We start from the raw sequence: 27,332 nt of genomic DNA, 5'->3' as shown, positions 1-27,332 counted from the left end.
GGCCCGCCCGCAGGCACTGCGAACTGCGCATGCGCCAGGCGAGCTGGCTGCGGCCTTGCTGAACGGCGCCGCGGTGACTGGCAGGTCCCTTCGATAGCTCAGCTGGTAGAGCGGAGGACTGTAGAGGCCACGCCCCACGGGAATCCTTAGGTCGCTGGTTCGATTCCGGCTCGAAGGAGACGCTTACTTTTTTTTCTCCCTTCTATGCAAAGTGCTTTTTAACAATTGTCTTTCAGCTTTTCGGAGATACGGTTGCTTTTCAAGAAGAGTTCCAGCCGCATTGCAAACCGAGCCTGTGTGCTGTGTCCCACTCTCAGGAGCGACTGTTCCTTGCAGGAGCAGAGAATGCTGGGCCTAATGCAGGACTGCCAACACCTCCTTAATTTCTAAAGGAAAACGAGATGTGTGTTCATACTCCAGCGTGCCACAAAGCAAGTCAGTGCAGGAGGATACCGGCTGAGATCCCTTTGTCTCATCGCAGTTAATTAGGATGTTGAAATTCTGAGGGTCATTTTTCCAAGTCTCCTCTCCTCTCTTCCAAATGTCTAGACACTGTTTTTACAGCAGAAGGCTGTACATACTGCCACAAAAGGAATATATTTTCTTATCCAGCCAACAGAAGTGTTCAAGTCCAGGCTGGACAGGACACATTCCTGCCCACGGCTGGAGCTTAGAACTGAATGATATTTAAGGTCCCTTCCTCCCTAACTCATTCTAAGATTAGCATGTATTGACTCTGTCCCATAATTGAAAATTGTGTGTCCTTACTGGGGTCTATCTATTACAGGTCTCAGCTACCACACAGTTGTCCTGTTTTACTGCCTTCCCAACCCCTGGCGTGGATGAAACTGGCACTAAGGACTGAATCCTCTTGTACAAAACTCTGTACCCATTCATCTCTCAAAATGAAAGGAGAAGCCAGATGTGATCAATGAGCTGACTTCAGTTTGTGGAGAGCAGAAAGGGGTTATGGACATCTGTAGTCCTTGTCCCTGGTTCGTCACAGCACACTCTTTTCTCTTCTACAGGAAATGATAACATAGAAAAGATAAAATCAATAATTTTAACTGTGTTCAGTTTAGCATGCTTCTTCAATTATTTTTAATTATTTTATTCTACAAAGAGGCAGAGATTAAATTCTTTTTGACTGAAATCTTATCAGTATCCATTCTTATACAAGGTAGGCAAGCAACTTAAGTGACATACAATTATGTTTGAAGTTTTTTGTATTAAGCATTGTGGCTTATACCACAAAGTCCTTGTGGGAATTAAAAGTGCACAAACTACCTAAATAACTAGTTATATGGTGGTATACCTAATTTGTGTATGCTGCCTCTTCTGTTTGGTGTTTTGAGTTAATCTGGGTATATGCTCATATCTAAGCACACAAAGGAACAGATCTTTGAGAATACATATGGCTAAAACAGCTGCCCCTTGTCCATTTTTCAAATGCTTGGGCTTTTGTGGTCACAGAGACTGGATACCAACCTAGTGACAAGTATTCCTGTCTTGTAGCATGCCCAGATTATCTGGCACTCTGTGCTGGCTCTTGAACAGATGCAAAACCCCAGAGTGAGGTGCTGGATGTCTCAGGATGTCTGCTGTTGTCCTCAGCAGCGCCATGGCTCCACTCTCTGCACACACTTTTTGCTGGGGGAAATTGTTCCATATAGACGCTGATTCCAGTGAAACTACTGTGTTACATCACTTCGTCACACTGATGATTTCTTTTACAAGCATTCTGCATTAAATAAAGGACTTAAAATGTGAGACCATGGCTCACATGGCTGCTTTGCATGGGCAGGCATATCTGCTGCAATCCAAGAGCTAGTTCCTCTTCGGGGAAACCCTGAGTTGTCATTTGACACTTGCCAGGGAGCAAAGCCATAACTTGGGCCAGCTGTCTTAACGGCTTCTCTAGCTGTTACTGGAATGAAGTTGTTGATAGTGTGGTAAGGTAAAGGGAATGCTACAATTCATACATACAACCTTTATTAGTCAGAATGATTGATAGCCAAGGTAGATTTGAATACATGAAAGTTTAAATATAAATAAATGTAGCAAAACAGAGAAAAAATTGACACTCTGTACATTTTGAGAAGATTTTTGCGTTTGCAACTGAACTGTACACAAAAGCAGATAATGTTTGTATGTGTTCATGTTAGGAACTTTTCTGAAAAGCAAACAAAGGAATAAAATCACATAGAAGTGCTAAATCCTGAAATCCTTTTGTCATTCTATCTCCACATGTCCTCAGAATATCTGATCTTCACATCAATGAGAGACACAAATGCTCTGGTATTTAAAAACTAAGTTGCCCATTTGAAATTAAACCATGACTTCAGACACTCTTTAAGCTGCATGTCCTGGACAACCCCTTCAGAGGCTTGGTCACTGGTTTGTTCTGAGAGTTTTTGCTAACTGACATGCTAACTAATGCGTTGTGGCTCTTCTGTACAGAACCCTGTGTCTATAAAACATGTAGCAGCTTGTCTATCTTTGCTTCACACTGTGAGATCAAGTCATAAATCTTTCCCATGAAAAAGCTCCCATTTAGAAAGTGTAAATAAGAACCACATGACTTGCAGTACCTCTCAAGCCCATGGAGAAAATTTCCTTAATTTTGGTGAACTTTGGCTCTTGCCCTCTAGACCATCAGAAGTGTTGCATGTGAAAGAATTTCCCAATTGCTTTTGCTATTATAGGATTTACTTCTTCCTCCCTGGCTTTAGGCCTGCTCTGTAGCTGTTGTTGAAATCAAGGGTACAATTCCCAGTAACTTCCATGGGAAAAGGAGGATGGATTTCACATGGGGAAGGATTCCATGTATAAAACATAGCTTTACACCAGACTTTTCTCCCAGTGCCTCTTTCAGCTCTCTGCTGGAAATAGTCACTAGGTAACATTTAGACATTTTCACACTAAATTTCTCTACCAGACAGTGAAACTTAGTAAATTACTTCACCTGCAGATTTGTTATGTACTATGTGCTCTCCCTACTCCTTCACTGGGAATAACATCCTACACCAGAACAAACACTCTGAAAAGGGGAATAGTGAAGAAAGGCAAAAGAAAGCCAAAAGAGGAGCATGTGTGCTGGTGTCCACAGCACATACCCAGTCTCTGGGCTCTGCCCCTCTGACAGCACCCCAGTGCTGTCTGATCCATCCCCCTGATGGGAAGATGTTCAGCACTTGGCTTCCACTGGAAAGACATGCCTTTGGGGTTATGTCTTCTCAGTGCCAGGATGGTGGCACCAGTCTCTCTCTCCTGGCACCACTGGGTTGGATGGGCACATCCTCAGTGGCAGGTAAGAAGGTAGTCTGGAATATGTACATATGCATGGTTTCCAAAAGCATTGCAACTGAGGACAAAGAGAAGCCTGTGGGTAGGAGCAAAATGAGTGCCTGTGCACAACTCTAGCCATGCCAGTGTCTTCCCTCTTTTCTGAAGCAGAAAACCAGGGCCATTTCTGAGGGCAATGTGATGGCCTTCCCCAGTGCCTGCATCCAGAGAACAGATATGTGACTTGAACAGGAAGTAATGGTCTTGAAAATATCCTTGTGTTATGGGACTTTAAAAGAAACATTGAAAGTAGTATGTCTTGACTTTGGTGTTACAGCTGGTTCTATAAAACACATTCTTTTCCCAGTATATTTAGCTGAATGACATTCGATGTCAAAGGTGAGAATAGAAGGTAGATAACAATGTTTTACAACTGCGGGATCCAATTTTAAGCAAGGGAACGACACTTTCATCTAGTTATATATTCACAAGTCTGTATAATTTAGTGGAACATTGTGACCCCCTTTAGACCAGAGCATGCAAAAATAGCCAATATACAGAACTGACAATGATTGATGTAAAGTGATCAATAAGGAGAAATTCAGCTGCCTCAGGCTTAAACGACTATGTCAAATCAGTGAGGTGCTAAGATTAAGATCTAAGAGGTATTCCTTTAGCTCTTACAAATTAGTGGCCTAAGATCTTCATGCTACCTTCAGCCATACCCACATGTATCTCCACTGATTTGTGCAATAGTATATGTGAACATACACCTCATTCCTGCCTCTTTATTTAAAATCATGCCATGTGCTCTTAAAGCTCCTGTGCATGTCAGGAGGTTTCAGTCTTACCCCAGTGAGCTGGTGAGGAGGACCATCACTCCTTTGCTGCTTGCTTTCCCTGCCAAGTCCTTGCTGCTCCCACAGCCCCAGCGCCTGTGCCGGGGTGCTGGCTCCCAGCCCAGCGCCAGCAGGGCAGCAGGGCCACAAGCCAAGGGCATGGTGGGGATAAGCCAGTTGGCAGAAAGCTGTTGGCTGGGAACCAAAAGGAGGAGCTCTGCCACAGGCCTGTGGGAGGAGGAGACTCTGGGACAGCCCAGGGTTTGTCCCATGGGTTTGCAGCTTTTGCTGGGGAGGACAGAAAGCCTATATGTGCTTCTGCACAAGGCTCCTGGATTTGGAGTGACCTGCACTGTAACAACCATCAGAAAAATCTCTCTTTGTCTTGGCTCAGGATTTATAATTGTCATAGCTGGGTCCCAGCAAGCCACTAGCTGTCCTCCAAAGAGCACTTCTTCTCTGGGAAGGAGACCCCCATCTGTCTTGCTAACAACTTTCTCCCAGAGACCTGCTAAAGAGCACTTCTGGGGCTCCCTCACAGGAATCTTTCACATCCAGCAAAACTGTTGTGTGCAGGGAAAGTTCCTGGGGCAGGGAGAGACAGCCAGTGTGTCCATAAAGAGACTCAAGACTGTGTCTCTGAGGTGAAACTACAGATGCAGGCAGGGAGAAGACCAGCTATCCCAAAGTGAACATTATTAGAGGGAAAGACAATTTGAAGCTGTGAGAGACCTGCATGCTCTGTACAGGCCATGGTATCTCCATACACAGTGCAGCTATCAACCTATTGGAAGTAGCATAAAGTGAGATTCTGCCTTGGTAGGAAATTACTCTCAGGTTGCTCTTGATTAGCTTAAAGACAGCTATGAACACAGGCTGCAGAACTTATCATATGTTTTTCTCACTGTGAGACAGTGAGAAGCCCCAGCAGGTCCCTCGCCTGCCCTAGGACTCTGTGTGATAGCTCCGATGGCTGTCCCCAATCAGTTGTGTCTTCTCAGTGACGTTAGTCGGCTGTAGCGTAATAGGAGTTTCTCCATCTAAATTGGAGAGAACAACAAAGATTACTTTAAGAACTCTTCACTTGCTACCAAAGTCAGATTTCTTGTTAGCACCACAACATTTCATTTGCTGCTCTGGTTACAGCTTAATGTGGTTTATCAGACAGCTGTGTGGGTATCAACAAGGTGACATTGCCCACACCAAGCCTACAAATGCTCTTACTCCTAGTTCTCATACAATGGAAGATTTCTGGGTGTTGCTGCTGCTGTTAGACTGTACATTTGCTGTGCCTGGTGCTTTACAGAGCTTGCAGGCTAAAGGTTCCTGCCTGTTCTAATAGCAAGTGCTTGTTCCTACAAATGGCTGAATATAATCAGTGCTGTTGTGAGTCAGCAAGCACTAACCTTGACAGTGTTTGTGAGAAAGGGACAGCAATGAGTTTTGAAGAAGGCAGAGATAACAGTAAAGAAAGAGGAGAGTTAAATGGAAAAAAATGCATGAACAGTAATAGTAATGCACTTGAGATGAGAGAAATCATTATATCCTGAAAGCCAGCTAGGTAAATAAAAATGTTAAATTGAATTTGAAGTCTTATGCAATGTATATGCAATAGGACTCTGGGAATTACTCTTTCAATGAATTTGGAACTACCAAAACTTCATATTATCACTATATAAATTCTTACTGCTGTGTACTTTCTCACTCTGTGCAATTTTGTGTTTGCTTTTCCAATATATCTATAAAAAATGCATTTGTAGTAGAGTGGAGGAAAGTAGAAGTGAAGTATTTACAGAGTTCCTTGATGGCTACTGTGCTCCATCTGATAAAGAACAAGGTTTGGTTGCCCTTCTTCTGGGCCTCTTTCCAACAGGCATATTTTTTGGAGGGAGAGAAGTACTCAGGTCTCAGAGAGTGACTTTTACAAGTTCAGCCATCTTAGTTAAGTGTTTCCTATGAAAAACTTTGGACTGTCTATATCTTGATACTAACAGAGTCTTCACAGTATTTGAATACAAAATATGACTTTTTTTTGCCAAATGACCAAATGTTCAGGGAAAAAATCTCATCTGACATTTCCTTCTATTTACATGACAGTTGATGGGATGAATCATGGGCAAAAGATGTAATGTACAGGAGTAACTTAACCCAGAGCAGGAATCTAATTGCATGCCATACGGCTTCCACTCAGTGGGGGTAGAACAACTTTGACTCTGTCAAGGTGAAAGGCAAGAATGATTAAATACCAAGCAGCTTCTCTGTATGGGCAATTCCATATTTAGACACAAGGTCAAAAACAAACGTGTTTCATAACTTCTAAAAGTATATGAGTAATTAATGCTTTGAGCTCAGCTCGGGCTCATATTAGTTCGGCAGTTCCAATCCATTTTTAAGTTGCTATGTGTTTTCTAGATTTCTGAGCAGCATTCCCTCCCACCCACTTCTGCCTCCAAGTTGTTCATTTTCTGAAAGATTGTTGATGGAGGGCAGAGATTAGCAGTTCATTTTGCTGTGATACCCAGGTGTGCAACAGGAGAACAGGACCCACTGCAAATCTGTCGTGTTGCCTCCGGCTTGTCTGCAGACAGCTCTTAGCTGACACCCTCACCAAGCATTTTGCTGCTTGTACCCTTCTAAGATTTATTATAGGGTTTTTTAGCAGAACAGGGACCCATGGCATAATAAACTGTACAAATATAGTCTGCTAATGGCAAGCTGCAGAATTGAGGTGAGGCAGAATTCACAGTTTAAACTGCTTTCTATAGATAGCTCCTGCTCACTGTTCGCCTACAGTTGTATCATATGGAGTGTGGAGGAGACAATGAAGTGATAAAAACTTATTGCTTCTGAGTTAGAAAAGTATTTTTCTACTCAGTTTCTTTTATTCTTTTTCTTTTTTTCTCTCCCAGAATTCATTTTCTGTAAAATAAAAGTTGGTCTAGAAATGCCTTGCTTTGTTCTTAAAATGATGACTGAACAGGAGAGAACAGACCTGCCAAACTGCTTTGAGTGCATCATTACAGCCTGAAGTACAAAGGCAATCCAAATTCCAATGCCACCTCCTCCAGGAACACGAAAGTTAACAAAAATTTTGCCATCAACTTCAGTGGAAGTAAAATCTGTCAACCTGCCCCATGTGTGTGGGAAAGTGATGAAGTGTTGCACGTGTCTGTGCTGCAGACAAGCAAGTGATATTTCCCTCTGCTAGTGCATTTTGATAGGTTACCTGTAACATCATGGCATCATACCGCAGTTATCTTATTTTGCACCTTTCTAATGTCATGTTTGATCTGAAACACTAAAAAATGTCATATTTAAAATGTAATAGCCCAAACATAACTTTTAAATTTTTGTCTTCTGCTCTATATTAGGTCAGAGTCTTCTGGTACAAATCAATAGTTATGAGGAGAAATCCTTGTAAGTTAAGTTTGTGCCAGGGCTTGCAAACCCCTAGTTTCCTTCATCTTACCCCTGGAAGTACATGCTGTAAAAAGAGGCTATCAAGGGCAACAGACATTGAACTAGCCGAGCACTAGAACTAGTGACATTTATTTAACCAAAACCTTCTTCTAGAGGATTGTAATTCCCCTAGAAAGTCTCTTTTTCTAGAGAAATAACAAATCAACAGAATTGAAGCCTTTGGCATGATTGTGTTGATTTCAGTGATAACTCAGTTTGCTCTTACGTTTTAGGGATGGATCACTGAATCTTTGGCCTCACACCTCTTTCTTTTTCACTAATAATTATGTTTTATGGTATTTTATTCTAAGGAATGAAATCAACTGTGTAAAACCTTAATTTTGTTAATGAGTCATGCGAAGAACTGAAAAATTATTATAGTTGTGTCAGTTGGATAGTTGAAATCTAAATCTCAACTCTTTTTGGCGGTACATCCAGCAGCAGGCAGCTCCCACTGAGCACTACTGCTAAGGGCTCAGTCTCAGAGGTTTGTAGCATCAAGAATTGTGATACTTTATCAATGATGCATTCCTCAGAAAGGCAGTGACTGATTAAAAAATATTTGGATAGTTTTTAGTGTGGCCTTAGCTTGAGAAATCTAAATTTTGACCTCAGTGAGAAGTTCTGGTTAGCAATACTGTAGATGCTGGGGACAGCAGGAAGCAAAGAAATTAATTACTGGCTGGAATGCTCAGTCTGTGCTCAGAGGGCATGCAAAGAACTTGGATCCTAATTGAATCTCCTCTTCCAAAATTAAATCTGCTGCACAAGTGATTCAGAATTACACAGTTTGTTTCTGAATTACATACAGGAGCTTTTTTATGATTTACCTAAAGGAAGGCATGAGTATTAATTTCTATGGCTCAACATTCAAAAATGCACAGTCTTTGCTATTCTAAAAGTCAGCTGTGTCTTTCTGGCCAGCATGCCTAAAGTTGGGGTGACAAGGGAAGAAGGAAGGGAGGAATCACACTTTGATCTGGTTGTCTTTCCTTTTTTTTTTTTTTTTTTTTTTCCCCTAAATGCATTGTCTGTTTTCCTTTCAGCTGCAGAAAAGATGCTTATGTTACTCTTTGTCATAAAGCTTTTATTTTTATTCTTTATATGTTAATCTCTTTCAAAATACAGAGAATTCTGCTTTACTGAGAATTGCTGGTTTTGATTAGGAGGAAAATATAGCAAGACTGAAGAGGAGAGTGGGAAAGGTATAAAGATCTAGTTTTCTCCAGACCCTACCTATGTATTTAATATTGTCTTCCAAATAGTTAAAGCATAGAATTACATATTATGTTAGTTTTTCAGACTGGTACTTTGCTAAGCATTTTAAATTATTTTTTAAAATTGGTCTCAGTGGGACTTGGTGGGAGTAAAGGGATGTAAAGGGGGCCTAAAGTTAAAGAATCCCAATACCTTCTGGTACCTGTGCCAGATGGAAAGAGCAATTATTTTTCTGCCAGTGGGGAATTTTGTTTTGTCTTTTGAGGGAGAATTAAAATAAATATAAACCAAATTAAAAATAAACAGATGAAGAAAATGTGCAGAAATTAAACATTGTGATTCTTCAAAGTTCTGTCCTTCTGCTTTAGACTTGGCTTTGGTATTTTAGACTCATGAAGAGCAAGACCCTTTTTAGATTTGCACTTTTCAGATGCCTAATGTTGTAGAGTTTATTAGATTTGTCTCAGATAAGATATTGTGGTTATGAAGTTTTCACTAGTAGCTTTTATTGTCTTTGCAGAGACTGATTAAGTATGATCAAATTTTAAGCTGACTGTTTACCTTGATATGCCTCTAGGCAAAATCAGTTTAAAAACACCACCACACATTGGTGTAACAGTTATAAAAATAGCATTTGTTTCAACTACTACAAGTGTTTTGTTACATATTTATGGAAGGGTAAATTTGTGTGAAAAGTTGGGGGGGAAAAATTTCTTACTGCTAAGGGAACATGACATTTGCAATCTGGCACTGCTATTTTAAGCACAATAAACATAAGAATATAACAGTATAAGATGTTCCATAACAATGGAAGAGAAAAGAGTGAACTCTTAGGTCCTAAGAGTGACTTCTTAGGTCCTTCCTCATAAAAAAAACCTGTAATCTTAAACATAGTTTATATAAATTTGCAGCTAAAAAGTGTCCTCAGTCCTTCCCTGGTACCTTGGGTTCTTATTGCTGGAGCAAGGGTCACTGCATCTCTCACCCTGTACATATCTATCCAGTTTGAGTAGTTTCTACTTCCCCTGAATATGAAAGCAAAACGCCCCTCTTCAGCACACTAGGACAGGACTCTGTTCAGAGCATGTATCCCATTATCCCACATGTATCACGAGTGGCAAATTAGGAAATCACCTCCATCATCCCTCGGCATAGCTAAAACCTGAACATGCAGTTGGGGGAATGCAACAAAGCCAAAAAAAAGAGGCTGACCTGCTGTGAAGGTCATTCTGCTGCCACAGGCCCAAGTTCCTGGCTCCTAAGTTCCTGTTCCTCTTGCCCCTAAGTTAGCACTTGCCTGCTCCACCATGAAGCACACCAGAGAATTAAATGGTCCAGGAACTATAGACATTTTTGAGAGGATTTGTTTACACCTGGATTTTATCCAAGGCTTGAGTAAGGTAGAACTGCTACTGCAGAAGAGAGTGAGAAGCTTGGGAGCTGGATGGGAGAGGGACAGAACCATGGTAGCTCCCATGCATACTCTCCTGTGTTACTGCACAACCTTACTGTTGGAAACTTGGCATCTTTTCTTGAAGCTTTCTTTTGAATGGGTACAATTTCCACCACAGGCAGGGAAAAGTTTTACAGAACTAAAGTCTGAATGACAGCTTATTCAGGCCAATCAGATGTGACAGGCACCAGTCCAGCAGAGCCTAATGTATGAGTATAGGATCTAGGATATGAAGGAATGTGGGCATGGGGGCTACAGAGTGGACACTGTCCCTTAAAATGAGCCCTAAGAATTTTATTGTGTGTCTCATAAGAGATATAGGAGATGTTTAGTTTTAAGTGCCCTAAGTTTGGTTTTGCATTAATACATAATTTGGGAAGTTCACTGGGTTGTGGTCTTAGCTAGAGTGACTTGGCATGTCTCCATTGAAGTCTGGAAGCAGCCTCAGCATTGTGAGCAGAACATCTGGACTACAGGCTTCAAAGATTGTTTGGAACAGCTTTGCCCCTACAATACACACCTCTTTCCATGTCGTTCTTAATTTGCTCTTCCAAATCTTCTGGAGACACAAAAAACTCCTGCTGTTCCCCCTCGGGTGCCTTTGGTTTACACTTTCCACAGCAGCAGTTGAAGCAGCAGCAGAGGCAGCAGCAGAGGTAGCAGCCAGTCAGCAAACCACAGACTGCAAACAGGCCCTGGGTTAAACACAGCAGGATGAAAGTCCTGTCAGCAGTGACCTTCCCCAAACTTGTGGCTGTCTCTTACAGCTGAAGGCAGAATGTCAGAGGAGCTCTGGTTCCTAAGTGCTTGGCACTCAGAGGAGTCCACCTGCTGTCCCAGTGCCTAAATGAGGGCCAGATGTTCCAAAGCCCTCCTCACCCACCAGCTCCTATTTGTCACTAAGGACCAAATCCACAAAGAAGACACCAACCAACAGGCTCCCACATGCTCAACATTTGAAAGTTTGTTGTTCTGCTTATGGCCCTCAGAAAAACCCTCCAGGCAGTATGCAAAACCCCACCCACCTTAACATGACTCATTTCCATCTTTAAAATGACTCATTTGCCCAAGATCATTTTTGCAAACACTTATTTACTGGCAAACTCTTGTCAATAACAAAACTGAGAGAAAAAGAAGCAAAGACCCAGATGCATCCCACATAATTTTGGGCACTGAAATAAGGCATCCAGTTTAGGACTGGATGTAGCTGCTATGGACTCCCCACACAGTCAAAGAGAAGTTAAAAGCTCTTCCAGGGGGAGATTCAGCCATAAGAGTATTTGAATTGCCCATTGTGGGTGTCTCTCTCTCTCCCCATTAGCCTGTGCAGGACCACACAGGTGACATCTCCTAAATTATAGTCCTCAGACTATGGTTTCTTGATCTGAGGACTCAGATGGCAAGATGTTCCCACCTTTGATCACTCTTGTCCCCATGGCACAAAGCATAGAGGATTCAGGAGAGCAAACACAATTGCCTGGGGCCAAGACCAGAGATCTTAGTAAGAGTCAAGAGCCAGAAAATTTAAATTTACAGAGATTTCTTCCTTCAGATGAAGTCAGTGCCTGGGTTCACAGCACAGTTCCCCAGATGTTCAAGTGTGTGCTGCATCACAGCAATGGCCATGTAGGAGGGGAGCCTTTAGGCTGGCATTGCCGGTCTGTGCTCCACGGGGATGTGACAGCAGCCTGGCTCCTGACCTAAGGTACATCCAGGACTACATGGAGATGTTTGTGATACAGAAGAAATCTCCATGGACATCTCTTCATGGACATAATGGCAAAGGAAAACCAGTGACATTCCTGGAAAGCAAATCAAAGCTGATATGTAGAAATAAATGGAAAGAGGGTGGATTTAGATTAGTTATTAGGAAGTAATTCTTCATTGTGAGGGTGATGAGGCACTGGAACAGGTTGTCATGAGAAGCTATGAGTGCCCCATCACTGGAGGTGTTGAAGACCATGTTGAATCCATCCCTGAGCAACCTGGTCTAGTGGGAAGTCTCTCTGCACGTGGCAGGGGGCTGTAACTGGATGATCTTTAAGGTCCCTTCCAAACCAAACCCTTCTATGATTCTCTGAATGTGTGGGTAAAAGCAGCACAGCTTTGTGGCTACCATATATATTTAGATTGGAGGTACAGCCAGGCTTTAGCATTATAGTTATCCAGTCTGCCCTTTGCTAAGTATTTATGTTCCTAAGACAATATGCTGCTTGGGGAAGAAAGTAAGCACAAATGTTAGGATATTGTCAAACTTAGACAATGGAGCTATGCAAAAATATTATATATGCATGTTTGAGCTAACATTACTGGGGGCTGGCTGGAGCATCTTTGAAGGTAATAAGACTATTTATATGCCTAATATTAATATAAGCATGTATCTAGAGTGAGCAAGGTGATTTTAAATGAAAAGGACTCCGACTTTTTGTCATAAAATGCTTTCCTTCTAATGGACACCTGAAATGGTGCCATAATTCCCAAAATAAGTTATCTGACTGTTTATCATTTATGCCATAATGGAGAATAAATCACCACAATGTATAGAATTAAAAAAAAAAACCCAGAATGAACATGTGTAGAGGGGAAAACACATTGGGTTTATCCATGATACCTTTAATGTTTCAAGATTTCTTGTGCTTATACTATCACAGTTGTTAAATCAAAAATCAGTTTATTGATGTTATCATAAAATAAAACTGTCTTCATGGTAGAGGGTGAATTGGTTTTTGCTAAAACAGTTTAACAAACAACCTCTATGCCTGCCAGTGGAGAAGCAATTTGAGTTCCCATTACCCATGTCTTTATATTCCCAGTTTAGTATGCCTGCTAAAAAGTCTAGCACTCTGAAAAAGAGCAGTAATTTTCATTTTTCATTTCTCCTTTCATTCGAGTTTCCTTACTGCTAATGATAAAACTCCTCACAACTGTCAGATTTTCCCAGTATGAGTGTGCTGGGAAGAGGAATGTTTGCAGTCAATGAGGAAGATAACAAGCCAAGGCAATGGTCCCTACTGTCCTCCACAAGAATGGAGAAAATCAGGAGTTCAGAGGTCATCTGCAGATGATGCCTCAGACTCAAATAGTATCATGATGACCAATATAAAAATTTCAAATTGATCCAGCATTTGTACATGAGATAAAAACAAATGAGAAATAGTGAGAGCTCATCTTGCAAAAAAATCAACCAAACAAATTAAACCACTTGGTAACCTCTTTATACTTTGGGGTTGCCAGGATTTTGGTTTGGGGGAGACATAGAGAGACCACCCCTGATAGTCCTCAAATGACTTTATATACATATTTTGTATTTTTTTATACAAAATTCCTGAAAACCAGGAAGTGATTACTTTGCTCTTCAGCATGTCTTGTCTCACCTCTGGGATACAGCTTGCTTGAAGCAATCCTCACATTTCTCCTTTAGTTGTTAGGGACTTATGAGCTTGTCTCTGTACTCCCCACTGCTCTCTTTATGAGTCAAAGCCACATTGGTTATTTCTGTACCTGATTTTATGACCCCAGAAGATTTTATACTCCATAAAATTTCCATTAAAGATCACCAAATAAAAGAAAAATAGAATTAAAAAAAAAAAAACTGTGAATAAAATCTTTTTTGCCAAAACTGTTAGAGTCCACACTGTTTCCCTTGCAGTGCTGAGGCCACCTAACTGTGAGACAGAGGCAGAAGGAGAGGGTGGACAGCAAAGATAAGGGGGAATGATCCATCAGGAGATGACAGCAGCTATGGTGGGGTGTCCAGCCTGCAGCAGGAGGCAGCTACAGCAGCTGCAAGCAGGCAGCCTCCAACCAGCCTCTGAGGGGCAGCACCTTCACAAGTTTAATTTAAAACCCAGTACTTTATTCATTGATTTCATGCAGTGCTCTGCATTTGAGCAGCTTCTGCCTCATCCTGATTCAGAAGTCAAATTATGGCTTCTAAGACCACTTCTAAAGTGCTGAAGTGACTTCCCAGCTTAAAAGGGGAATATGGGGCAATGCAGCACTGGCCTGTTTCTTGCTGAACACAAAATTCTATGTTCCATGGTTCTCAGATAAAAACTGTCATCACATGCTTGCTTCAAACAGTAAAGATCATCTTCCTATGTATTCTGTCCCAGTCCAGCAGAGTGCTTTTCTGTGCTGCTGTGGCTGAAAACAGGTGGGATGGAAACTGCATGGATTTTGCATATTTGCAATTCTGTTTTTTGCATATCTGTAACATTTCAGTATTTGCAGAAACACTTGAATTTGATATATGAAGACATCAGAGGACACCAAATGTGATAAGGGAACAAACAAACCCAACTCCTTCATGACTTGAACAGCCCATTATGTGTTTTTTTCTTGAACAATATGCAGGGGTTTGGTGTATTCTCTTCCTGTCCTACTTTCTTGCTCCATTCCATTATTCTAACCTTTTCTTTGAATTCCTTTCTCTCACTCCATCACCAGGGCACATATATAATGCCATAATCACAGTGTTATGTATTATTATTGCTTACTTAGGTTGTGTGTTATATATAGCAAAAAAGACAGCTAAATTTGTACTGCAATAATTTATTAATTGGTTGTCACATAAATGGGACTTCTTGTGTTTGAATAATGAGTCATTTTTATTTAGTCATTACAGAAAAGAAAGTCAAAATTAACCTGGAGCACTAGATTCAAATCCAATTAATGTCTGAAAGTGTTACAAAACATGTACTATAATTATATACCAGCTTAAAAAAAGGATAAAATTTTCTATATTAGTGCTAGTCTGAACTTACATTACATTCTGCCACTGTCGATTTTCCAGATAGCATTGTTTTATTAAGTTTTTAGTTTAGAGTTAGATCATACTATTTCTTAAGCCTGTAGAGAGATCGTGTTTTTCAGGGGGTTCCTTGTGTATGTAATTTTCAGTGTGCATTGTTATTTGATTTCCAAAAGAGAATAACAGCTTACCTTTGCCCACCAGCTTGAGAGCATGAAGTAGGTGTTAACATTTTCCTCACCAAACTGTTCCGCCACATAGAGCCCTAATGATCCATACTTGTCATATATGTTTCGCTTGGACAGATCAGTCAGGGTTGCATGGGCATTGTTGATCTCTTTAAATTTTTCTGCAGCCTCTGGATTGTCTGGATTCTTGTCCGGATGATATTTCAGAGCCAATTTTCTTAAATATGAGACAAAAAAAAAAAAAACCCAAAAAACAAAACAAAACAAAAAAAACCAAAAAAAAACAGAAAAAAACAAACAAAAGGAAAGTAAGTAATCTGTATATGTGCATGTACACAGGCACAAAACACTGCAAAAATTATTTTCATAGAGTTATAATAATTCTAACTGTGTCTTCAGCCTTTTTTCCAGCTCTGATGTATTCAGTGAAGGAAAAGTGACACAAAGGAACCAAACATGAAAGTTTTGATGAAAGAGGTGTGCCTATTACACTGAGAATGAACTTTGTGTATTGATACCTAGTCAGCTACTGCATTAAAGTAGACAGTGATATATGATGAAAACACAGATTGCAACATGATAGTAAATCACAGGCATTTGTTGCATTATGATTGCCAACTCATTTGCATCACTTAGCAGGTTTTAGCAAAAATAAAGATTTTTTAAAGGTTGTTTAAAAACATGATGATCACACTGCTTTTCCAGGCAACATTATTTTCTTTATAGCAAAGGAAATTCTATGTTCAATTGCCTATCAATAGTAGCTATATTAAAATGTTGTAAACAGTGTCTGTGTTTGCAGATGCCCAGACAGTGATGATGGAGAGCACAGTTAGGAATTGCAATAGAAGGGAAGCATATTTTTGAAGTACAAGGTGGAAAAGCATAGTGAGTTAGTCCCAGTTTCAAGTGCCTGTCTTTTGACCTAGTTCTCCATTGTTGCACTCCCGAGACAATCCTTAAAGCACTAAAAGGGGATTATCATAGGATCATCATAGGAACTATCACAGAATGGTTATTTTCACAGGATCATGGAATGGTTAGGGTTAGAAGAAACCTTAAAGATCATCTAGGTCTGTCCCCCTACTATGGATATGGACAGCTTCCACTAGACCAGGATGTTCAAAGCCCTGTGCAGCCTGGCCTTGAAGACTTCCAGAGATGGAGGTCCACAACTTTCCTGAGCAACCTCATGACCCTTACAGTAAAGAATTTCTTCCTAATATCTAATCTAAACATACTTGTTTTTAGTTTAAAGCCATTGCCCCTTGTCCCATCACTTCACGCCCTGGTAAGAAGTTCCTTTCCAGCTCTCTTGCAGGACTGCTTAAGGTACTGGAAGGTGCTCTTAAGGTCTCCCTGGAGCCTTCTCTTGTCCAGGCCAAACAACACCAATTCTTTCATCCTGTCTCCGTCTCTCTGATAATCCTCATGTCCTTTCTCTGGACTTGCTCCAACACGTCAACGTCCTTCTTATTTTGGGGTTTCCAGAACTAAATGCAGTAATCCCTGTGTGGTGTGAGAGTGGAGTAGTGTCAACTAGTTTGGGCTGCTTATGCCATTGGAAGCCTTTACTAGGTCAGGGTTTGACAGTGCTTTTTGCCCCTGACCATACTCAGCACTATGGCATTTGAGGAGAGGTACAGCTTGAAAAGTGCAGTGTGTGACTCAGCTCACAGCACTGGGGAAGCACAGCATCGAGAAGAAGGGGTTTGCTTCCAACCATCGTGAAGCACTGGTAGTGTGAACTGACACACACTTGCAAAACAAGCATAGACAGAGGTATGTATGTTCAAAAATCATCGCTCCCTGTAAAGAACTTGTGAAGTCCCCAGGACATTTATTTAATGACTAGTGCTGACCTCTAGTGGCATCAAAAGTGACTTAATTGTGTTTTAAGCTGATTCAATTGCAGCCAAGCTACGTTTCTTTTTCTAAATATTCTCTCAAAATATTTTGAGAGCTAGCCATAACTGCTATGACCAAAAATAGTATTTGTGCTGTGAAGGCAGTGTGCCTACACTTCCTCCAACAAATTTAACCTCAGAGTAGAGTCCTACTTGATTTCCTTCTGAAGTCCCAGTATAGGTTACTCCTCCAGTAAAGAGTAACTGCTTTATTCCTGATGACAGTTCCTGCCTGGAAGACATTCTGCCAATATTAAGACTGATATCAGCCTGGGAACAGCTTCTGCCAACGATCTCTTCAATTCTGTTGCACTCAAGTCACAGAATCCTAGGTCATAAATAACTCCTTAAACATGTGTCTAATAGCATGAATAAGTTCATGTTCAGTCATATTTAATACACTGTGTATATTGTACCTTAAATACAAAGGTTTGGCCATGTTTAACATGTGCCCTAAACACAATAAAAATTAAATATAAGAATTGAAAAAACAAGCTAAGTTTTGCATGACTAATGATATTATGTGTCATCCAAGTATTTGAGTCAATTGTGCAATCTATCTCTTTTCTTGCCTGAAAGCAAGCCCCAAAAATAAGGGAAAAAAAAAAACAAAAAAAAAACAAAAAAAAAAAAGAAGTATTACTTTCAAAAACCCATGTATGTTTGCAGGCATCTGACAATCAATTTGCAGCCTTTCTTTCTTTTCCCAGAGACCCAAAGACATCTTCTGGCTTACCTACATCCCAAACAATCTTATAAAAAGTAAGAATTTGAACAGAATGTCTTTTTAAAAAGATGAAACACATTAGTTTCACTCTCACTTTACCTAGTATTGTTTTAGACTAACAGGATTACTTCCAGCAATTAACAAAAGATAATCTGTGTTCTTATTTTGATTTTGGGACAAATGTTCTCACTAATAAGAGTACATTAGCAAAACAACTCTCTGCACACTGAGATGGCATATACTAGCTGAAGATGATTTAGCAATGGGAGAAAGATCTAGATATTAGCAGTGCAATTCATATGAGTGAGACAAAGGACTCTGTTAGGTCCGACCCAAGGAATAATAAAAGCAAGGACAAAAACTATGTGACATAACACAAAGTACTAGCTGTATGGTACTGTGGGTATCTGCGGGTCCCTGGAAAAGTGACATTTCCAATTATGGAATAGCTAGAGTTCATTATGACAAAAAATAAGAAGACAAAAAAGTAGAGAGTGAAATGAACAAAGGAGTTTTTAGGCTACTTCCTACACCAAAACCATGAGTTTATGTCCATTCATACTTTTATCATAGTGAAAGGCTTTCTCCTTCACTGCCATAGGATCACTGCCCACTGCAGACCTCCACAGAGGAAAGCAAAATTGGGAGAGAAAAGTGGCAATAAACAGAAAACCAGCAATTCCACAAGATGGATGAGTGTGCCATATCCATATGGATGAGGCACATATGGAAATAAAGTCAGTGAAATAAACTCAAGACCTCTGTCAGTGGGAGGTGCAGGCTGAAAAGTGAGATCAGGCCAGACTCTGACACAGGGATGGATCTGATGAGGGTGCTTTTGAATGAAGATAACAATATTTTGAAGACAGAAAAGTATGCTCTATAGGGTCAGATATGACAACATTATGAAGTATTGGAGTATGTGAGCATGATGTGTCTGTGTTTCCTTTGATAGCTCAGCTGATAGAGCAGAGGACTGTAGGCTCCCTTGCATGGCCATCCTTAGGTCACTGGTTCAACTCTGGCTCAAAGGAGTGACCTTTTAGCTCTGGCACACATCCTGCACTGGCACTGCTGCCTTTTTCCTGGTCCTGCTCAGGAGGCTTTCCTTCAAAGGTCTGTCCAGCCATGAGCTCTTGACTGAGGTTGGGAAGATGACCAGATAAGGTATATTTTTTTGGTGAACCCTTGATCAGGAGATGCTGGTTCTGAGCTCTGGACTTTCAGGGATCACCTCCAAGAGGAAGGTGAGTGAGTGTGTGGTAATGTGAAAGTGAAGATCATTAGTAGGGGGTTCAGGCTTTGGGTGCAGGGCATCCTGGGTCATGGCCGGGTGCCTGGGAGGGGAGAGGACTTTGTCAGGGGCTGTAGGGTGGGGAATTAGCTCAAGTGGTAGAGCGCTCGCTTAGCATGCGAGAGGTAGCGGGATCGATGCCCGCATTCTCCAGTGCTTTTCATTCTCCCTTGCTTGGACACAGGGATCCATCTATTCTCTGGGGGCTGGGGGAAGATACATGGTGTGCCCTGGATTTACAGAGGATGACATCCAGGGTGGTATCAAGACTACTATGGGCACTTTGGCAGAGGAATTGATCTCCTTCTTTGCTTGACAGTTCTCAAGTATCAAGTAATGTACAGAAAAGGACATCAGTGGAATAGAGCAACCTCAGTGGAGGGCTACCAAGGAATTAAGGAATTATCTTTAAAAAAGACTGAGGAGGGTAGGTGCTTTCAATCTGCAAAAAGAGATGTTCAGAGGACTTACACATGATGTTGCACATTTTGTTTTCTCTTATTCTTGAACAGAGAACAAAAGACAGCATAGTGGAAGGGAATCAAGGGAAAATGCAGCAGGATACAGGTAAGCTCTGTGTGTCCGTGAGGAAGTTCATCTGTAGAAGATGACATCCAAAGAGGTTATGGAGCATTTCTGTGGTTTTTCAACTAATGGGTTGAACAAAGTTCTGTGATGTTGGAGCTGAGGTTGTTTGAAGCAGAATATGGTAATAGAGGCATGATGATGCACTGTGGCTTGGGAAAATGCTGGTTGATTGTGTGCTGGGCGAGATCCTGGGAAGATGGCCATGCTTCCTTCGATAGCTCAGCTGGTAGAGCAGAGGACTGTAGGCTCCCTTGCATGGCCATCCTTAGGTCGCTGGTTCAACTCCGGCTCGAAGGAGACACCTTTTAGCTCTGGCACACATCCTGCGCTGACACTGCTGCATTTTGATCCTCCAAGGGGCTCTCCTTCAAAGGTCTGTCCAGCCATGAGCTCTTGTCTGACCTTGAGAAGTTGACCAGCCAAGGCATTTTTGGATGAATCCTGGTTAGGAAATTGTGATTTTGTGCACTGGTATTGTCTGGAATCACAATCAGTAGGAACATGAGCTGTTGATGGTGTGAGAGTGAATGGGATGCCCAGGCTTTGGGTGCAGGGCATCCTGGGTCAGGGCTGGGTGCCTGGGAGGGGAGAGGACTCTGTCAGAGGCTGTAGTGGGGGGAATTAGCTCAAGTGGTAGAGCGCTCGCTTAGCATGCGAGAGGTAGTGGGATCGATGCCCACATTCTCCAGTGCTTTTCATTCCCCTTGCCTGGATAAAGGGCTCTTTGCCAAGGACTGTGGGTGCTCATAGAGTATCCAGAATGCAAAGAATAATACGACATCCAGGTCTGCATGGGCAATTTAACAGGGGTTTCTCCCTCTTTGCTTGATAGACATCAAATATCAGCTAGTGTATTGTATCCCATTTTGAGATCTTCTATGCAGAAAAACAGTCAAAGAGCAATCTCTGGATAGTCTCCCTTGCAATCTCAAGGAATGGAAAGGTTTCTCTCTGTGGATGGGATGAGGAGAGTGGATATGTTCTCCCTAGAGAAAGAGAGGTTCAGAGGACTTACACGTGACCTTTTGACTTAGAGGAGGTTTCCGAGTAGTATGCCCATAACGTGTCATCTGCGTGGGCAGAGGGCAAAAGACAGCACAGTGAAAAGGAAAAAGGGAAAATTAAGCAGGATATAGGTAAGCTGTGTGTGGCCCTAAGGAGAGTCCCTCTACTTATGACAAAAATTATGTCCAAGGAGCTTATGGAGCATTTCTGTTTGTGGTTAGCATGACTGATGGGATAAAGTGTTGAGCAAGGATTGGTGATGTCAGGGCTGAGGCTGTTTGAAGCAGGGTGTGGTAATAGAGGCATGATGGTGCACTGTGACTTGGGAAAAGTGCTGGGCGAGGTCCTGGGAAGATGCCCATGCTTCCTTCGATAGCTCAGCTGGTAGAGCGGAGGACTGTAGGCTCCCTTGCATGGCCATCCTTAGGTCGCTGGTTCAACTCCGGCTCGAAGGAGTGACCTTTTGGCTCTGGCACACATCCTGCCTTTTTCTGGTCCTGCCCAGGGGACTCCCTGGAATGAGCTGTCCAGTCATGCGCTCTTACCTAAGCTATGGGAGATAATGAGCCAAGGCATTTTTTGGTGAACCCTTGGGCAGGGGATAGTGATTCTGACCATGGGTATTGTCCACAGTCACTTCTAGCAGGAAAGTGAGTGGGTGGGTTGGTATGAGAGTGATATGAATGGGATGCCCAGGCTTTGGGTGCAGGGCATCCTGGGTCAGGGCTGGGTGCCTGGGAGGGGAGAGGACTTTGTCAGGGGCTGTAGTATGGGGAATTAGCTCAAGTGGTAGAGCGCTCGCTTAGCATGCGAGAGGTAGTGGGATCAATGCCCACATTCTCCAGTGCTTTTCATTCCCCTTGCCTGGATACAAGGCCCTTTGGTGAGTGTCCCCCTGCCCTCTGAAGGGTAAGAGACCTGGGAAGCACAGTAGAGGGCATCATCCAGGATTTCTCCAAGAGCAAGGCCTCTGGATTGAGGGAAGGTATTATGTGACTTTCCTCTTCATTGGATAGATGCCAATTGGATAGATGCCCTTTAGAATTGTATACCTGTTATATATAGGTTTATATAGGTTATTGGCTACAATAGAATTAATTTTGTTCCTAATATCTGTGTTTTGGATTCAGAGTGTGAATAATGTTGGTTACACATTGCTGTTATAGCTCTTGGTAAGCTGAGTTTCTGCAAAGCCAAGGATTGTTCAGCTTCTTGCACCATCTCATCAGCAAAGAGACTGTGGGGAGACAAGAAACGATGAGCAGACACAGCTGGGACAGGTGACCCCAGCTGACCAAAGCAGTGTTCCATACCACGTGACATCAGGCTCAGTATCTACTAGAGAGAAAGATGGCTGGGGGCCACTGCTTAAAAATTGTCTGTCTGGACATTGTTCTGCAAATGTTGAGCAATTGTGCTCCCTGTCACTTATTTTGTGTAATCTAATTATGTTATTGTTATTGATATTTCCCCCCTTCCTTTTCTGTTCTTTTGGGCTGTTTTTTTCTCAATCCACAAATTTTGCTTTTTTTCTCCCAGTTCTCTCCAAAAACCCTCTTGGAGGTGGGGTGTGTGAGCAGTTGAGCAGAGTTTAACTGCCTACTAGGTTAAACCACAACAGCCCTTTTTGGTGCTGAACATGGGGCTTGAAGGGTTGTGATAATGACAAATCGGACTAGAGTACGTTATAACAAATGTCTTTTACTGATTAATATATTTATTTAATAGTAGCTAATCCTGATGTTGATTTATTTACTCTCAGAGTTGTTTTCTGTTCTCGGGGTTGGGTTATGTAACATATTACTTGCTCTGAATGTTTTTTGTTGTGCTGTTTATCACCTCTGGGGGCTGGGCTAAGGTTATTATGTTGAACTTTGTAACACTGGCTTATGATATGATAAAACTGATTTTCATGAGACTAATTTATTTGTAATCAAGTATTGTTATCTTCTCCATACTTCTAGAGCCATCTATTGGAAAGTATTCCTAATTACATCCTTCATTTTTCCTCCTAGAGCCAATCTGTGGGGCATACACTTCCCACAGCGTCCCCTTCTCCTCCAGGGTATTTATAATAGCTCTTGAGAATTCAGAATATAGTCAGGGTGTTCAAATCAGTATGTTCTTATTGGTATGTCTCCTGATTGCATTTCAGGCCTTGTTTAGATTTAAACAACTATTTAAGGATACCACCCAGATAACTGCCCTGAGCCTGAGCATAAAGTGGCAGGATGTGTGGGACAGTACAGGCAAGTATGTACGACAATGGGTATCTCGAATATTCTGGAATTTCACTCCCGAACAATTTCAGAATCTTGAAGAACTTTGTAAATATTTGGAAGTAAAATATTTGGAAGAAGTATGCTGTCAACTTGGTAATTCCAGAGAGAAACAAATCACTGCAACATGCTGGGGCCTGGCCCATGGCTAGCAAGTCCTGTTCAACTCTATTCAGTATCCTCAAGGGGATAAGGTCTTTGGATCTGATGACAAAATGTCAGGCACTTTGGCTACCCCAGTCCCAATGACAGACACTGCATCTGAACCAAAGGACCCACCTGTACCAACATCATCTTCACAAGAAGACATACTGGAAGTAGAAGTCAGCTCCTTTAGTAAGGGATGAAGGAACCTCTTCTAAGAGTCAGCAGCAGGAAGAAGGCTACTCCAAAGCAGGGCCATTACACAAACAAGAGGAGGAAGAGAGGGGGAGGAAGAAGAGGAAGAACTCATAAATGAGGTGGTAACCAACTCATCCCTATATCGCACCAACCAAGACCCGCTGATTCCCATGCATGAGCTGATTTGTCAGCTGGAAAGCCCTGGAGGGATCAGCAGGACTCACTCACCCTGTAACAGTTTCATATGGCCACTGTGAAAATACCACTAGCACATTTTTCTCAATCCCTTTAGCAGCAGAGTGCAGGTCACAATTTGCTTTCACTTGGAGGGGCATCCAGTACACCTGCCCTAGAGGTGTAAATTCAGCCCTACCATTTTTCATGGACTTAACCAGACGGCACTAGAACAGGAACACCTGCAATACATTGGTGACATCATCATATGGGGAAATACAGCAGACAAAGTTCTTGAGAAGGGGAAGAAAATTGTCTAAATCTTCTGAAAGTCAGTGTTGCCATAAATCAAAGTAAGGTCAAGTGACATACATAGGAGATCTAGTTATTAGGAATAAAGTGGCAAGATGGATGACATTGTATCCCAATGAATGTGATCAACAAAATAACAGCTAGGTCTCCATCAATTAGCAAAAGGGAAATATAGGCTTTATTAGGCATTTTAGATTTTTGGAGAATATTTATTCTAAATTATAGTCTGATACAAAGCCCATTCCATCAACTAACCTGGAAGAAGAATTATTTCATTTGGGCCCTGAACAATGACAAATCTTTGAACAAATTCAAAAGGAAGTAGTACATGCAGTAGCTCTTAGGCTGCTCTGGGCAGGACAAGATGTTGAAAATAGGCTGCAGCTGGGGAGAATGGTCCTACTTGAAGCCATTGGCAAAAAGCATCCAGGGAAGGCATGAGGTTGACTCTTAAGTTTTGGCATCAGGGACGCTGAAGATTCAAGGCCAGCTATACTGTAACTGAAAAAGAAATATTGACATAATATGAAGGAGTTTGAGCTGCTTCAAACATGATTAGTATTGAAGCACAGCTCCTTTTGGCACCCTGGCTGCCAGTGCTCCGCAGGATAATCAAAGGGAGAGTCTGTTCTACACATCATGCAACTGATGCAATGGGGAATAAGTGGGGTGCACCAATGATACGATGCACTTGAATAGGAAATTCCAGTGGTCCAGGAATTTTGGAAGTGATCATTGACTGGCTAGAAGGCAAAGGTTTTGGACTATTGCCTGAAAAGGATGTGATGTGTCCTGCCAAAGCCCCATTGTAAATTAAATACCAGAAAATGAAAACCATTATGCCCTAGGGAGTCCTGTCATATTTTGAGAAAATACCAAAGGTGAAAAGCTGCTGTGTGGAGTCCCATACACATACATTGCAGAAACTTCTGAATGACAAGGTAAATCTAGTGAGTTTTCAGAGGTGAAAGCTGCTGGTGAAAGCTATCCAGCTGGCTTTAGACATTGCTGAAAGGGAAAATGGTCAGTATATCTCTATACAGACTCACAGATGATGGCAAATGCTTTTTGCAGAGGACCATTGAAATTGAAGTAGGCCAACTGGCAGAGCAGAGGTCAACGCACCTGGACTGCTGGGTTATGGCAGGATATTTCTGCTTGCATAGAGAACTTTGTTGTTAAAGTACATCATGTAGATATTTACCCAAGACTCAGGTCGCTGACTAAAATCAAAAATCCCAGCTGATGGGTCAGGATGCTAAGATTGAAGTGGTTCAAGTGGATCTGGACTGGTAATATAAGCATGAACTATTTATAACTTAATGGGCATCAGGCCATCAAGGAAGAAATACAACAGGTACATCACCTCCTGACTGAGGGGTGGACTTAACCTCGGACACTATCCATGATTATCCATGAATATGAAAATGGCCTGAAATAAAACAAGCCGGACAGTTAAAGCCTTTCTCTAATTGAGGACAGTAGCTGAAACATAAGCATGGGAAAGTCTGGCAGATTGATGATACCACAGTCCCACAAATGTGCCAATGCAAGCGCCAGGTGCTTACACTCACAGAACTGTAGAATTATTTAGGTTCAAAAAGACCTTTAAGATCATCAGTTCCATGCATTAACCCATCACTTTTAAGTCCACCAGCAAACCATGTCCCTAAGTGCACATCTACATGTCTTTTAAATACCTCCAGAGATGGTGACTCAGCCCCCTTCATGAGCAACCTGTTCCAGTGCTTGACTACACTTTGCTTAAAGAAATTTTTACTATCTATGGTGGAACCTACAACCAGATGGCTGGAAACATATTTTGTTCCTCATGCCACTGGCTGGAATACTATACAGGGCCTTGAGAAACAAGGTAAAAATGAACCCCAGAAAGAGCCTGGGTCAGGCAATGGTACTTATTTCAGAAGCAACCTCTTAGACATTTGGCTCAAACAGAATGGAATTGAATGGATGTATAACACCTCCTACCATGCACCAGCCTCCAGAAAATTGGACAGATGAACTGTTAAAGACTACACTGAGAGCAATGGGTGATGGGACATTTTAACACTGGAATACACATTTAGCAAAAGTCACATGGTTAGCCAACACTAGAGCATCTTCTAATCAAACTGGCCCTGCCCAATCAAAACTTTGATGTATGTTTACAAAAAGGAAAAGTCCCTGTAGTGCACATAGAAAATTATGCTGTGTAAGTCAGGCTAGGCTATTCCTACTTCAGGCAAAGGCAAACCCATCCATGATACTGCTTTTGGTCAAGAACCTATGTGCACTTGGTGAGTAATGCAGAAGGATGGAGAAGTATGATGTGCACCTCAAGGGGATTTGATTCTGTGTGAGAAAAGGCTATAATTTAAATTGTATTATATTAATCTCTATATAATAATGTGTACCATCTTTACTATGGTTGCTATATTCCATATCAAAATTATGACAATAAATATTTAGCTTTATTAATCTATGAAAAATGAATTTTGATTAGACCAGGCTAAGTGGGGCAATGACAAAACCAGAACTGTCCTCAGAATGCAACAGTCCAACATCACATAGCATCTCTTCTGCCCAAAGGACTACTATTAAAGAGAAGCCCAAAGTCATGGACTAAATAAACTCAACTGATGTTTTAGAGGAATGGTCTATAGGCTAAGGGAATGATATCTGCTTATGTATATAAAAAGACCATAAAAGAGGCATTGGAACCTGTGGGAACCTTGGCACGACATAAATGATACAGAATAAGGCATAAATATTGACCTGGTTTCAGATGGGATTGAGTTAATTTTCTTACTAGTAGCTGGTACAGTGCTGTGTTTTAGATCAAGGAGGAGAATAATACTCATAACATTCTGATGGTTTAGTTTTTGCTGAGCAGTGCTCAGCATGAGTCAAAGACTTTTCAGCTTCTCACACTGCTCCACCATCAAGGAAGCTGGTGGGCAAAAGGCGTTGGGAGGAGATAGCCAGGACAGTTGACCCCAACTGGCCAAAGGAATATTCCATACCATATGGCGTCATGCTCTGTATATAAATTAAGGGAAAAGACAGCTGGGAGCTGCTGCTCAAGAACTCACCGGGCATCATTCATTGAGTGTAAAGCAACTGTGCTGTGCATCACGTGATTTAGTTCTATTAATATTAGAGTTGTTATTATTATTGTCGTTGTAATTATTTCATTTTCTATTTCTTTTCTGCCCTATTAAACCATCTTTTTATCACCCTGTGAATTTTACTCCCACTGTGGGGAAGGACGTGGGTGATCAGTTCGGTGATGTTTAACAACCTGCAAAATAAAGCCATGACAGTGCCCAGATTTGTGCCTCTGTGTAGAAGACACATGTGGACCATGTGCCTCAGAAAAGTGAATTCAGAAAAAGGCCATCAGGATGCCTGGGAGCAGGTGATCCCACACACAGAAAAGGACATCAGTGGAATGGAGGACTCTCAGTGGAGGGCCACCAAGAATCTCATGTAGCGGAGGGACTGCTCTA

General features: G+C 41.7%; 1 protein-coding gene and 6 non-coding genes across 7 annotated transcripts in view; 6 read left to right on the top strand and 1 right to left on the bottom strand.

Moving 5' to 3' along the window:
• Window positions 1-87: 87 nt before the first annotated feature.
• Window positions 88-178, top strand: TRNAY-GUA (transfer RNA tyrosine (anticodon GUA)). Its single transcript is given in 2 exon segments — window positions 88-124; window positions 143-178. It is a non-coding gene; the product is annotated as a tRNA-Tyr (tRNA).
• A 1,692-nt stretch (window positions 179-1,870) lies between these two features.
• The window catches only part of DNAJC5B (DnaJ heat shock protein family (Hsp40) member C5 beta), a 32,585-nt gene continuing 7,123 nt past the window's right edge, over window positions 1,871-27,332 (bottom strand). The window contains exons 2-4 of the mRNA XM_002198789.5: window positions 15,199-15,412; window positions 10,775-10,949; window positions 1,871-5,164 (exon numbers count right to left, since the gene is read on the bottom strand). Coding sequence (XP_002198825.1) covers window positions 5,070-5,164; window positions 10,775-10,949; window positions 15,199-15,412 — 484 coding nt within the window. The 3' untranslated portion in view covers window positions 1,871-5,069. The remainder of the gene's footprint in view (window positions 5,165-10,774; window positions 10,950-15,198; window positions 15,413-27,332) is intronic.
• Window positions 19,204-19,276, top strand: TRNAA-AGC (transfer RNA alanine (anticodon AGC)). Its single transcript has one exon. It is a non-coding gene; the product is annotated as a tRNA-Ala (tRNA).
• On the top strand, window positions 19,920-20,008 carry TRNAY-GUA (transfer RNA tyrosine (anticodon GUA)). The gene is given in 2 exon segments: window positions 19,920-19,956; window positions 19,973-20,008. It is a non-coding gene; the product is annotated as a tRNA-Tyr (tRNA).
• On the top strand, window positions 20,327-20,399 carry TRNAA-AGC (transfer RNA alanine (anticodon AGC)). The gene has a single exon. It is a non-coding gene; the product is annotated as a tRNA-Ala (tRNA).
• On the top strand, window positions 21,083-21,171 carry TRNAY-GUA (transfer RNA tyrosine (anticodon GUA)). The gene is given in 2 exon segments: window positions 21,083-21,119; window positions 21,136-21,171. It is a non-coding gene; the product is annotated as a tRNA-Tyr (tRNA).
• Window positions 21,488-21,560, top strand: TRNAA-AGC (transfer RNA alanine (anticodon AGC)). The gene has a single exon. It is a non-coding gene; the product is annotated as a tRNA-Ala (tRNA).

Source organism: Taeniopygia guttata, chromosome 2 (assembly GCF_048771995.1).
Source record: "Taeniopygia guttata chromosome 2, bTaeGut7.mat, whole genome shotgun sequence".
Lineage (NCBI taxonomy): Eukaryota > Metazoa > Chordata > Aves > Passeriformes > Estrildidae > Taeniopygia > Taeniopygia guttata.
This window is presented reverse-complemented; position numbering and strand designations above follow the sequence as displayed.